The following is a 13,159-nucleotide window of genomic DNA, read 5'->3' as shown; positions in this document are numbered from 1 at the left end:
GAGGATGTAGCTCAGTGTAAAGGCCCTGAGTTCAATCCTCAGCAAAAAAAAAAAAAAAAAAAAAAAAGAGAAAAAGGAGAAAACATAAGAGATGAGTTTAAATGGGCCTCTAACAAGTGGCAGTTGAAAAGAGACCCTTAAATACAACACAGCAGGAGTTACATTTAAGTGCCAGAAAAGTAACCATAGAAAGGAGTTAGCTGTAGCCGGGAGTGACAGGTCTTCCTGGGACAGCGCTTCTCCTCTTAGGGCAGGGACACTGAGTGGACCCTTTCTCCATTGCCTGTGATTACTAAGTTATGAATTACAGTCATCTGCTTAATGAGATGGACACTATGGAGAAAGGAAAGACTGAATGAAATATGGAATAGTACTGCAGGAACCTCATAGGGTGTCAAGAGACACAAAGAATCTGAGGCAAGGAAAGGGCCTAGTGGAAGGCCCCGAAGAAATCTGAGTTCCTCTAACTCTTGACTTCTTGCTGATACTCTGCTGATTTAGGTAGGTTAGGACAAGCAGAAGACAAAGTTAACCAGAATCACAAATGGGAGCCAATAAACTACAGTATGTATCACTGGGGCTAGGAATACAGCCCAGGATTCAATCCCTAGCACAGTAAGGTAAGAAAAGAAGAATGTATCATTTAGCGGTCAGCAGTAGAGAAGAGAGTGAGGAGGGCTAATGGTCCGGTTGAAAGACCCTGGTTTGTTGCCTTCTCGTGATGGATGGGAAGACCTGGAGCCAGAAATGCAGTTACCATCACTGCCCCTCAGGTACTGCCCGGGCCAGAACGTGGGTCTCTGGGCTGCTAGGCTCAAGCCTCTTCCCTAACACTGCTGCCTCCCACAGGGGTCCTGGATACTTATCTTGGACTAGACAGAAACTACAAAATAGGCAACTGCTTCAAACATATTTATTTTTTACAATTTATTTTTTTATTTCTAAATACACTGATAACCTTCAATGCATATTGGTGTAATGTGATGACAGGACTTGAATCACACTACTTTCCCAGAGGGTACCTGTCTCAGGCAGGCAACTTTCTGAGGGGATCCACAGGAGAGGCTGCTTAGGCCAGCACCAGGAACTGTGCTCATGCCTGTGCTGTGCTGGGGATGAGCTGCCATCTTGTGGCAGCTTCAGATCTTTGCTCTGTCTTGGGAACCCTGGGAGCGTTTCTAAGGCAGTTAAGCCATGATCAGGATGCCTGTCCGACCACAACAGCAGTGTGCTTAGCTTCCTGTGGCTTTGATGCGTCATATTTTTCAGTCACATGGCTGCAATACACAAAAGCATCAGAAGGTCAGGCCTGCTATTGGGAACTGAAAAGGTAGACCAGTGCCAGGCTAGAACTGCAGCATCAAGTGCCCTGTGATTTCCAGGTGGCTGTGGGAGTGTCTCTGGAATCCTCCAGTGTGTGCTCATTAACATCATATTCCATGGAAGCTGCTTCATACTTCTCAAACCCCGTTAAATCTACTTGATTGTTTTCTTCCAGGCACTTTGGCTTATTCTCCTTCTCACCGGCGCTGGTTTAGACCGCTCAGGTTCTTGAGCTGACACAAAAGAGAAACAGAGTGGTGAAGCCTTGTCTGGGAAAGACTGAGGTTTGCAAGGCAGCAGGCATGGCTATGACACTCCTGAGTTCTGGAAGCAGTGAGGTTTCTTTTCTTTTCTTTCTTTTTTTTTTTTTTTGAGACAGGGTCTCCTTGCAGTTCAGGCTGGCCTTGAGCTCACTTTGTAGCCCAGGCTGGTCTCAAACTTGCAACGATCCTCCTGCCTCAGCCTCCCAAGTGCTAGGATTACAGGCGTAAGCCACCACGCCCGGCATCAGTGAAGTTTCTTGATATCAGTAAAAAATAACAAGGTAGGGCATTCTGAATCAAGACTGACACTGGGGCTGAGCCAGTGTCAGTCTTACTATTAGTTTTCGGTTTAAGGCTACAAGCTATGTGGGGTCAGTGACACATGCAATAAGCTTCACAGGGCCAGAGTGGGATGGGGATAGGTGGGGGTAGCCTGGGAAGTACTCACTGTCACTGCTGCACCCATGAGTCCTTGCACCAGTGCCTCTCCAGTGGACTTCACCTAGAAGAGAACAGGTCAGATTCCCTTAGGTCCTGGCCTGAGCTCTATGATGGGAGAGGGACAAATCAGGAAATCTATGTGGCCCCAGAAGTGGAGTACAGATGAAGGAGCTACCCATGGACAACACACAATGGGTAAGGCACGGCTCTTAAGGAAGGGCTGGTATGAGGAAAAACCAGCCAGGCTCCCCAGAAGGGCCCTTGGCAGCTGAGGCCATAAGAAGCAAGACATCAGTCAGGTGACCAGCTGTGGCCTGAAGATGGGTATGCTGACTAAAGAGGTTTGCAAATGGCTAGTCCCCAGCTACCTGCTTAGCAGTATGGCCCACGTTCATTGCATCATTAATCCGGTTTTCCAGGAAGCGCCAAGTGTCCTCAAAATCTGGGGATGAGTCCTGCATCATCACGAGCTCTGTCGTGTTGTAGATGCCAGCCAGCACAGCTCGACGTGTATACCAGTTAAACTGCAAGGAAACACAGTCAGAAAAGCAGGTTACTACTGCTTCTGTGGGCGGGAGGGGGGGGGGCTGAGGTAGTTCCTCCCCAAGGACTCCGTGACTCCCACACTCCCTTCTGATTTTTCTCTCAAGATACAATGTCTCAAACCTAGCTGGGCATCAGAATCGCCTGAGCCCCTGGGCTTAACCCCTAGCATTTATAGTCAATGGGCCTGAATGATATCAGGATGCTGAATCAGCATCCCACGTGATCTGGGGACCTCTAACCCATTTGGAACTGCTTGGGAAAAGATCAAGTCCTAGGGCATCTGAGTCCCAGGAAGGTGTTGCAATTAGCCAGTTGCAGTCAATGTGCCTGTTATCAGGTGAGGACAGAGGCAGGACCAGGCACAGGTTACAACTGGGCAGAGGTAATAGTTCAAGTCCCTCTGCGACTTCTGCCAGTCCTGGCAAACTACCCTTCAGAGGACCAGCTCAGCTGCCTGGTGTTTTATTTCTTTAATTTCTTTGCTTCCTAATTTCGTTTTCCTATCATCTCTGTTGGTGGTATATTCCCACATGGAAGAAGCTTATTAAAGCACTTTGTTTTAAGTGTAGTGGAAGTATCTGTATGCCTCCTTATCTTGGATCCCCCAAAGATCATCACAGTTTAATTTCTTTTATGAAGGTGTACTTTGTTTTTTTAATTCCCACCAGAAACATGGTAGCATTAACAAGTCAGATACATTTCCCATACCTATTTAGAAAAACCTATTGATCACTTAACAAAGTAGGCCATGATGGGTGGGGGAAGGCAGTTTCTGTTAGAAGAAAGGTTTTTTGCTTTTTGAAAAGTCAGTCTCAGCAAAGACAAATGCTGAGGGATTCTGCGGCAAATCTAGATCTTAGGAGAAGAGGAAGAAACAGTTGTTACAAAGCAGCACAATCATAACGGGCCCTGAGGTCTCCTGCTGCCACTGTAGGTGGGAGGAATAATCACTAGTTTGTGGCTACAATGCTTCTTTCTGAGTGAAGATGACCCAGATTCACTTCAGCTTACTGAAGGACTTTCCTCAGACCTTAGATGGCAATGCAACATGTGACAATTTGTGATCAAAGAAATTTCACGAAATTCTTGAAGAAATGCTTAACTCAGACCCTTCCCGATGTACAGTGAGCCTGAAGAAAACACTCACGTCAGTGGACTGATCGCCAGCATAATGCCAGATGTCATCCACCATGCTGGTTAGCAGGTTTAGGCTGGGTGGGATGTTTTGAGGGAGCAGCAGGATGCTGAGGGCCTATGGAAAGAGTAACAGGAAGGGGTTCTGTACATAGGTAACAACACACAAGTGGCTCCACAGAGTACGGGAGGAGGACAATCCAGCTCTGGTTCTCTGAGACCCAGTGTCCACCCCCACAGTGTGAACTCCTAGCAGCTAACGACCCTGACTACAGCTGATGGGAGCCAAGTCATATGTTGTCCTAAGCTGGCCCAGTCAGATTCTCCATCCCTACTATTTGGAATTGGGACTGCAGACAGCCAAAGGGTCTGGATTGCTCTAGAGTCCTAAAGACAAGCATGGGGAGAGCACGCCACTCTGTCAGTTAGAAGCAGAGGGCAGGAGAAGACAAAAGGGAGGGGATTGTGGAGTGGCTTTCAGAACCACACACAAGGCTACCCTCAGGGTCCAGCAGCAATCCTGCCCAGGGTATACCACTACAGTATCACAGTAAATTCCTCCCCATTCTTTTGCTTAATACAAGTTGACATCTATTTCCTGAGAGTAAAAATCCTTCAATTTATACTATCAATGACACAAACCAGACAATTCTATTAGCAGACACAGCACCACCTGGCCTGATAAGCCCACGTTGTATCACTTTACAAGTGCTAAAATCTAGGGGCTGTGGTCTGGAAAGCTGGATTGGCTGGAAGTTCTCTCTTAGCAAAGCAGCCCAGAAGGAAACTGCATGAATCGTGAATTGGCAAGGCAGCATGGGCCTGATATGGACATTTCCAGGGCTTCAATTGCAAGAGGCAGGACTGACTCAGGCCGTATTCCTCTCACACCTAGCTGGGGTCAGGTGCACTGTAAGTGCCTGGGTATCTGTCAACCAGAAGACTGAAATTACAATCTCACAGGAATCTCCCAGCTGGACTGAAGACACTGAATGCTTCAGTCCCTCTCATTTATGACATGCTTTGACTCTGAACTCAAGGAATGGCTCACATGCTTTGAAAAAGAAACCCTCAGAAAAGCTGGAAAGTAAGGAAAAAAAAGGAGTATTCATGGGGTGAATACTCCTTTATCCAAGGATCATAATGACAATTTGACAAGAAGTCCCCATCTTTGAGATAAAAAACGGGCTGTTATTATTATTTGGAGGGGGACAGAGTCTCACTATGTAATTCAAACTGGCCTTGAACCCATGTGATCCTGTGCCTGTCTCCCAGGTACAGGGATTATAGGCGTGTGCCACCATACCCAGCCAGTATGGGGCTACTGATAAAGTAAGATAGGCAATACAATCTTCAGCCTATTTTAACCTCTTCCAAGGATTCGTCCATGTGGAAGATCTAGTGGCATACTCAGGCCACTGGACCCTCATCTGAGATGTGCAGCCATTCACACATCCAGGAATTGAGATACTGATAGCTTAAGGTTGTTCTATTTACACACACAAGCTTGAAACCTCGCTCTATCAACTGTATCACACATTCCTGGGTTTCTGGAGACTAGTGAGCTAAGCTGTCAACAGTCTGCAAAGTCCTCTGAGTGAAAGGTGTTGAGAATGAGAAATATTATATTATTGGTGTTCTTGGGCCTGCACATGGACTCTGTACCCGGGGCCAGTGCTCAATGTACGGGATCAGCATTCTCAGTCTGGTTTCCACTGCATCCCTCAGGAACTGGTCTGTCTTCCTCTTCCTGGATGAGGGAAAAGAAAAAGTGTCTCTGGGTCACAGGCAGGGGCTCAGTGTGGCAGTGCTTACTCAACCTGGGGGGTCAGGTCCCACTGGCTCCTGACACTGATCTCATTGAAGCTGCCACACAGGCTCCTGGGTCCCTTCCAAACAGCGAGGCTGTTAGTGCTACTCACTTTTGGCTTTGTTTGGGTTGGTTTTCCTGGGATCAGCTGTTGTAATTGGAGTCTCCCTTCCTCAGCCACCCTGAGCCATAGGACTTACTCTGCCTGGCCCAGCTGCACCAGCTTCTGCTCCTCTTCCAGAATGTGGGTAAGCCGAGCATTGCACTGGGTCACAAAATGCAATATGAGCTCACTGCCGTTGTTCCCAAACATGCTGGCTGCTGCGCTGGAGAGACCCAGAGACTATAGCAGGAGGGAAAAAAAATAGAAGAGTGGTGAGCAGGGGTTGTGGATGTTTGTTGCCCAATAATCAATATGCCTCTTCCAGAAGCAGGGATAGGACTCTTTCCAGACCCCCACTCTTCACCCTTCAAGTGATTCTGGTGAAGCTGACTACCACTAGTCCCTCCAATACCCACCAAGCTCCAGAGGTGTGTGTGCGAAGCATGGGCCCCAGGTTTGTATGACCAGAGTGGAATGACTAGTTCTGGGATGGGCCCATGACTGAGGTCAGGTCTTAGGAGTGTACCTTGGGACCCCTGCTAGCACTGAAAGGAAGGTCCTCTCTCCACTGGGGTTGCTATGCCATTTTCAGTCCTGCATGGGACATGTGCACTGAGGGAAGCTTGGAAAGGAAAGCAAAAAGAAGTGGCAGAAACTGTGGCAGCACAATCCAGGAGCACTGAGCCAGAGTTACTTCCAGACTTTTCTGTCATTACAGGAGCCAAACATCCCCTTTTTACTACAGGTAAGCAATAGTGAGCACTGGTATCTGAAACCTGGAGCCTGCACCAGGGCCCTGGGAGAGCACTTGGGATGCCTTGCCTGACCCATTCAATTTACCTGGATTTCTTGAACATTGGATTTCTCAGTGTTTAGAACAAAGCTTTCTTAATGAGTTGTTAAGGAGTTAACAGAGCATAGAAAGCTTTTGCTAGTCCTGATCCACAGCAATTACTGAGAATCTACTGGAAGTAGAAGCAACGGCAGCAGGGGCAGGTGGCAGGAAAGGAACACAAATATAGCAAAAGTGAATTCCTACTGCTAGGAGGGGAAACTAACCCTCCTTTGGAAAAGTGTGTAGCTTTTGTTTGTTTTTGTAGTTTGTTTTTGTGGGGATTGAACTTGGTCATTGTGCATGCTAGGTGAGCATTCTACCTCTGAGCTACATCCCCAGCCACTATGTAGCTTTTATAGAGGACAAATTGGCAGAAGGACAGAGCTACAGGATCACCACTAATGGGGAGTACATGCTTACCTCATGCAAGCATCCGCTAGCACCTGCATCATCACAACAGTTGTGTGGGGTAGGTATTATTATCACTTTATAGATGAGAAATCTGGGGTTCAAGCTTTTATCCATGAGGTTAGGTGCCTTTGGTAAGGATATAAAAAGAACCTCAAGAATATATCTACTCTTGGACCAGTTAGGAAGTTCTCAAGCCTTCCAGGCTAGTCTGTGACGCCGGGGCTGGGAGTGTGCGAAGTGCATTTCTGGCTCCCCTGATAAGCTCTGCCATAGGGTCCCTAGTGTCGGGCTGAGGAGGAAAAAGGCAATGGCTCCTTCCTGTTGCTCGCTGAGGTTCCTGGGAGCAGCACTGTATCAATCCCTCTTCACCTTGCACCTCAGCTTCACCCCTTCCTCACGCCAAAGCAACAGCTCAACTCAGTCTGCAGTTTTCCCAACACGTGCAGAACTCACTTCATCTACCACCATCCTCTCCTCACCCTCCCAGCTCTCCCTCTTGAACTGGGTGGCAGTCCCAAGCCACCTTGGGATGCCATTTTCAGTCCTGACCCTTCCCTTGGAGGGAAGGGTCTCTTCCCTCCAAGCACAGGGACTCCAGCGCCAGCTAAGCAGTGTCTCCTCCACATGAGCCTGAGATTCTTCTTTTTGGGACTTTCTTTCCAGCATTGTTTGAATACAGTAAGTCCCCTCCTAAGTGTACTGTATAAGATTCATGTCGGCTTATGGACAAAGCCTAATCCAAATCCAAATCTGACATAAGAACAAATGGAACTCATCTGGAAGTTAAGGACTTACTTTACTCCTACTATCCCTTTCGGTTCCTCAGCCAAGCAGGCTGGAGCTGCTTCTTGCAGCTGCTTCCTCTACAGTATCTTACTCTTTCCATCCTATTACCTGCTTACCAGCTTCATACCTGTTTAACAATTCCTTATATTACCTTCCATCCCCAAAACTGGTATGGTTATTGTTTCCTGACTGAACCCTGAGTGTCCCTTCTTGAAACATGTCCCAAAGAAATGAATAAAAAGTGTACTAAAGTATGTTGTGTGAACAGGTTAATACAAAAAAAGGGGAACATTCAAATGTTTATGAACTAAGGTTCAGTAAATACACATTAAACATGGAAACTGAATAAAGATGGTAAGTGTCAGGCAGAAGATATGCAGAGCGAGAAGGGTCTGTTAGCAGAAGACGCAGTATCATGATTCTTCTCACAATCTGTTTACATCTCTGTCCTCTACTTGTTCCACCGCCTTCTGTAATGCCTCTTAGAACCCTCACCCCTACCTTCAAGGCTTTGCCTCCTCCCTCCCCCAGCTTCAGGTTCGCAAGGCAACCACTCCTACCTCAGAGAGAAAAACAGCAGTCACCCCCTGGGATCTCCCCTACCTAAACCCACAGCTGGCTTCTGCAGCTCTGCGCCTAATATGTCATGGTCAGTCCTTCCACCTGTTTTTCCTGATCTCATAATTCTTGCCACCAGGGAACGCCAAGGTTTTGACTTCGCCTGTTTTCCCCCCAGATCTTCATTCTCTTACCTCTGAACCCTTTCCAGGGGTGTTCACCACACTGGTCCTCCATTTCTCTTCCCCTCCTGGGTGCTCCCTCCAGTCAAACGCTTCCACATGTCATCACCTTTTCCTCATGCCTGCATTTACTGCAACTAGTTCCTGACCCCAGATTCCACCCCAATGGCTGCAGCTACAGGGACCAATATGAAGCTGCTTCATTCACTTCCCCTGCTCTGCCTCCAACAATAACAAACTTCTAAAAATCTTCTTTGGCAGCTCACTGCTTTACTCTCCCTCTAAATGTGAGAGTTCCCTGAGGGTCCACAATCCCCTCTTATCACATTATTTATACTCTTGTTTTGGGCAATCTAACTTACTTCCAGTTTGTGACATACAAATGCTACAGTGCCCAAAGGTCTACTTCTAGTCAGCTATCTCCTGCATATGCAGACCAGTATGGTTGACACCTCCACTTAGTTGACTCATAGACTCATATGCAACAAAGATCAAGACTGTACCCACCACCCATCCCCGAACCTAGCTTGCTTCCATTGGGCCTACTCCAGGGAAACACCACCATGAACCACACACGTAAATGGGCAACTCTGGTACCACCTTGTCACATTTGTCCCATGTCCAAAGTTCTACCAAACCCACCCCGTCTCTACTGCAGGGCCATCACTCTGAGCCAGAGAGCCTCATCTCTCCTGGAGACTACAGCAGCCCCAGAAGATTCTCTCCAGCTCCATCTATTCCCACTCACTCAGCAACACTGTGACGCAAAACTCAACACGGTATCTTCAGTCAGTCTTAGAACGAAAGGCTGCCTCCACGACCTTTAGTGCTTTGTCAGATTTGGCCTCCACAGACCCTTCTCCAGTCTTACTTGTCTCAAGTCTCTCTTCCTTCACTGTGTTTGATGGTTTCATTTGCTTCTCCTGACACCACACACTTCTCTCCAGTTTGCACATGTGGCTTCTCTATCTGGATCTGTCCAGCCCCCGGGTCCCTGTCCAAGCCAGATAAAGCCAACTCATTCCTCAGTTCTCAGCCTTTTTAGATCAGGTCGCTCTACTGCATGTCCTGATAGTACCTTTTCTTGATAGCACATGCCACATTTTAGAAGTACATATAGTACACATTTGATTAATGCTGTGACTCTTGGAAGCATCACAAGAGCAGGAATTGTACCTGTCGTGACCACTGTCATGTCTTTAGTACCTAGCACAAATGCCCAAAGCAAATTATTTGGTCAATAAATATTTAAAGAGTAAAATTTTTTAATTGAAAGAACAGACTGATACTAGAGTCTTTGGAATAATCACAGATGGTCTATTTTTACATTCCTTTCTATATTCCTTTGTACAAGTCCAGTTTGCATACAGTGGAGTCAACATTTACACACTCTGCTAGCATGACTTCAGTTACCATCTGTACTCTTTGGAGGAGTAAGACAAGTAAGAGTTGTTTTTAAAAAGGCAGTAAATTTGCCTATTGTGCAACATGCCCTGCAGCAAGCAGGGAATAAGATGTGACTGCGCCTCCCTCAGGCTGTTCTCAGAAGGTATCTGGATGATTCTGTACTTATGGTCTAAACAAGAGCCTGTTGCCTCACCTACAGCAACAGTCTGTTGGAGTGAAGGAGCAAAAGCTGTCAGACTTACTGAGAGAAATACAGTGTGTTGGTCTTAGGTGATGCCCTCTTGGGGGTTTTCAAATATCGTATCTCATTAATTCTATGATGTACATTATTTTTGTTTAGTTTTTTTTGGTGTGTGTGTGTGTGTGTGTGTGTGTGTGTGTGTGTGTGTTTGTGGAACCACGGATTGAACTGACAACCATGCACTTGCCAGGCGGGTACTTGTGCCACTCAGCTAAATCCCCAGCCCCTGTACATTGTTTCTGAAACACAATCTATTTCATTCATGCTGCCCTTGAACTCACTATACAGCTCACAGTGGTTTTAAACTCACAGCAATCTACACATCTTAGCCTCCTAAGTACTGAGATTATCGGTGTGTGCCACCATTCTCGGCTGAAATATGGTAATTTTGATTACAGCTATTTCTTGCCTAAAAGGCTCTTAGAACATAGTTCCTGCCACATATAGGGGCACACACCTGTAATCCCAACACTTAGGAGGCTGGGGTAGGAGGATCGCTGTGAGTCTGAGGTCAGCCTTGGCTACATAGTGAGTTCAAGGCCAACCTGGGCTACACAGCAGTACCCTGTCTCAAAAAAAGGAATCAAAAAAAAAAAAAAAAAAAGGGAACCAATTCCTTTTATAATTAAAAAATAATCCCATTTCTACCCTATTGGGCCTCCCTCCCCACCAAGAACAGAAAACAAAAAAGCTGAACAACCAAACAAAGTGAGACAATCTTGTGGTTGGGAGCACCTGGGCTGGGTTGGAAGAAGGCAAGAAGCACACTGCTGCATCGTCTGACTCCTGGCTGACACTCGCCAGGCTGCCCCACCTCACCTACACACACCTGGGCTCCCTGGGCAATTGCCTCTGCTGTCCAGCCATGGGCAGGCACAAATTCCAGGGCTGCCGTCAGGATGCGGTGCTGCAGCTGCTCCTCGCTCTCATAGTCCTCCTCCTCTTCCCCGCTCTGATCTGTGTACCTGGGACAGAGACAGAGGGCCCCACACTTGTCTCACTGTCTACTGTCTGAAAGCCAAACTCAGTGAAACCTGAGGCTCCAGGTCTTCTCTAAGCACACGAGGGAAGCACATTAACTCCTGAGTCAGTATGGACATTCCCTGCCAGTGAAAACACTGGCATCCTGTCCTCCCACCTTATGGTAGGGAGAGGGCACCCAGTGAGCCAATCCATACAGTCATATGAAGCCAATGCCCTGGGTCCTGGGTTTCCCCCAGGGCACACTGTACTCAAGGGCTTCCTTATCTGTAATCTGCACCAGACTGTAACCCCGCCTTCTCATGAGGGGAGATGACTGCATTATTCACAGGACAGGCACACAGTAGAGCCTCAAAAACCATTTGCTGAATTGAACTGAAAAGTACTTTAACTAGAAAATCAGATAAAGATGATGAATGAGCTCATTTTACACTGAAGAACATTTAATTTCTAGTGGCAGGATTAAGAAATAACAAATCTAACAGCAAATTTGGCTCCACATATGTAACAAAACATTAAATGTACTCATTTTTCATCTGTCCCTCCTTCCCACCTTACTACCCTCCCTTCTCGCAAGGAACTGAACCCAAGGCCTTGTGCACGCTGAGCAAGCATTCAACCACTAAGTCAAGCCTAGCTAATCAGCTATCTTTTGACTCCGCACTCCCACTGCTAAGGAGCACCATACACTTTATTACACTACCCTTCACACCACGAAGGAATACAAATGTTCATCAGTAAGAGAAGTTAAATAAATTTTGGCCCACTCATTACTGCAATGTTGTAGAACCACTAAAATAATGTAAATTATGAAAAAACATTAAAAATATTACTGTTGAACAAAATAACAAGCTGTGGGACACCCATAGCATGTAATTAATCATTTATTACATACACATTTATATGCCAAATATGATCAGAGAAGCATTTAAGAGGATATTCACAAAAATGTCAGCTGGGTTATCCCTGTGCAGGATTTCAGGTAATTTTTGTCCTATTTTTGTGAACTTCTCAGTACTGTTTAGATGTATAAAAGTGTTTTAGGAAGCATTTTTATGAAGACAGGATAGCCTTGGAAATGATGGAACTAGAGTAGGGTAATGGAAAGGAGAGAGGAAGTGTAGGAGACACAGTTACCGAAGCAGACAAACTGGCCACAAATGGATGGATTGGGGTTCTGGCACCTACCTGGGGGGTGGGCGAGGAGGTTCTGGATCAGGTTTTTCTGTACCCTGTGTCTCAGAATGCTGTCCAGAAGAAGAGGGGGGAGGTGGCTGCTTGTGCTCCTCTGACGACCTTAGTCGCACAGTTGAAGCATGGAAGGCACGTGGCATCATGGTTAGTCGGCAGCGTGACACTGCAACAGAAACTGGACTAGTCAGTCGGAAAATTCACCAAAGATTGAAGAGTGGAAATAAAAACCAGGACAAAATGCAGGGCAGAGGCTCCTCAGAACCACTAACCTTTATCCCACACAAAAATCTTGGGTAGACCTGTGGCACCTGTGGTCAATGATGGTGAACCACAAATCAGAACACCTACCTGGCTGCTCAGCCTGTTTCTACTTGGCTGCTGTGTGGTAATATACCTCAACCCATAGAGTGTTATTTTATTTTCTTTTCTTGGTACTGCAGTTTGAACCCAGTGCCTGGCACAGAGCCACATCCCTAACCCTTATTGTTTTTTATTTTTGAGACAGAGCTTTTGCTAAGTTACCCAGACTGGACTTGAACTTGTGATCTACTTGCCTCAGCCTCTCAAGTAGCTGAGATCACAGAGAGGCATGTACCACCACACCCAGTTTGGCAGTAACTTTAAAGGGAGTTAGGGTCATTTTAGGGAGGTTGCTTTGAGCAAAACCGTATTAATGTGTGCTTAAATCTTTATAAGCCGAGGTTAAGGCCTAGTTAAGAACAGGGCACAGTATGAGAAAGGTGATCATTATGTACTATAGCATGTATAAAAATTATGAGAAAGGGTACAAGAGATGTAGACAGGGGGAAGGAGGAGAGAGGCAGAGGTTTAAAAAAAAGAATTAAGAAATCTCATGTATAAATACCAAGTCTCCATGATGAATGTAATCCATATGTACTACAAACATGTACCAGTTTTTAAAAAAATAGGGCAAGAAGAGCCTG

General features: G+C 46.4%; 1 protein-coding gene across 1 annotated transcript in view; it reads right to left on the bottom strand.

The window, feature by feature from the left end:
• Nucleotides 1-899: 899 nt before the first annotated feature.
• Coq9 (coenzyme Q9) overlaps nt 900-13,159 on the bottom strand; it is a 13,754-nt gene continuing 1,494 nt past the window's right edge. Inside the window, exons 2-9 of the mRNA XM_003472067.5 lie at nt 12,210-12,378; nt 10,870-11,005; nt 5,718-5,860; nt 5,373-5,457; nt 3,721-3,825; nt 2,396-2,551; nt 2,035-2,088; nt 900-1,556 (exon numbers count right to left, since the gene is read on the bottom strand). Coding sequence (XP_003472115.1) covers nt 1,521-1,556; nt 2,035-2,088; nt 2,396-2,551; nt 3,721-3,825; nt 5,373-5,457; nt 5,718-5,860; nt 10,870-11,005; nt 12,210-12,378 — 884 coding nt within the window. The 3' untranslated portion in view covers nt 900-1,520. The remainder of the gene's footprint in view (nt 1,557-2,034; nt 2,089-2,395; nt 2,552-3,720; nt 3,826-5,372; nt 5,458-5,717; nt 5,861-10,869; nt 11,006-12,209; nt 12,379-13,159) is intronic.

The sequence above is a fragment of the Cavia porcellus genome, unplaced genomic scaffold (assembly GCF_034190915.1).
Source record: "Cavia porcellus strain 051 isolate PalLab524CR breed Dunkin Hartley unplaced genomic scaffold, mCavPor4.1 scaffold_4, whole genome shotgun sequence".
NCBI classification, from domain to species: Eukaryota; Metazoa; Chordata; class Mammalia; order Rodentia; family Caviidae; genus Cavia; species Cavia porcellus.
Note: the sequence above shows the minus strand (reverse complement) of the source record. Positions and strands in the feature narration are given on the sequence as shown.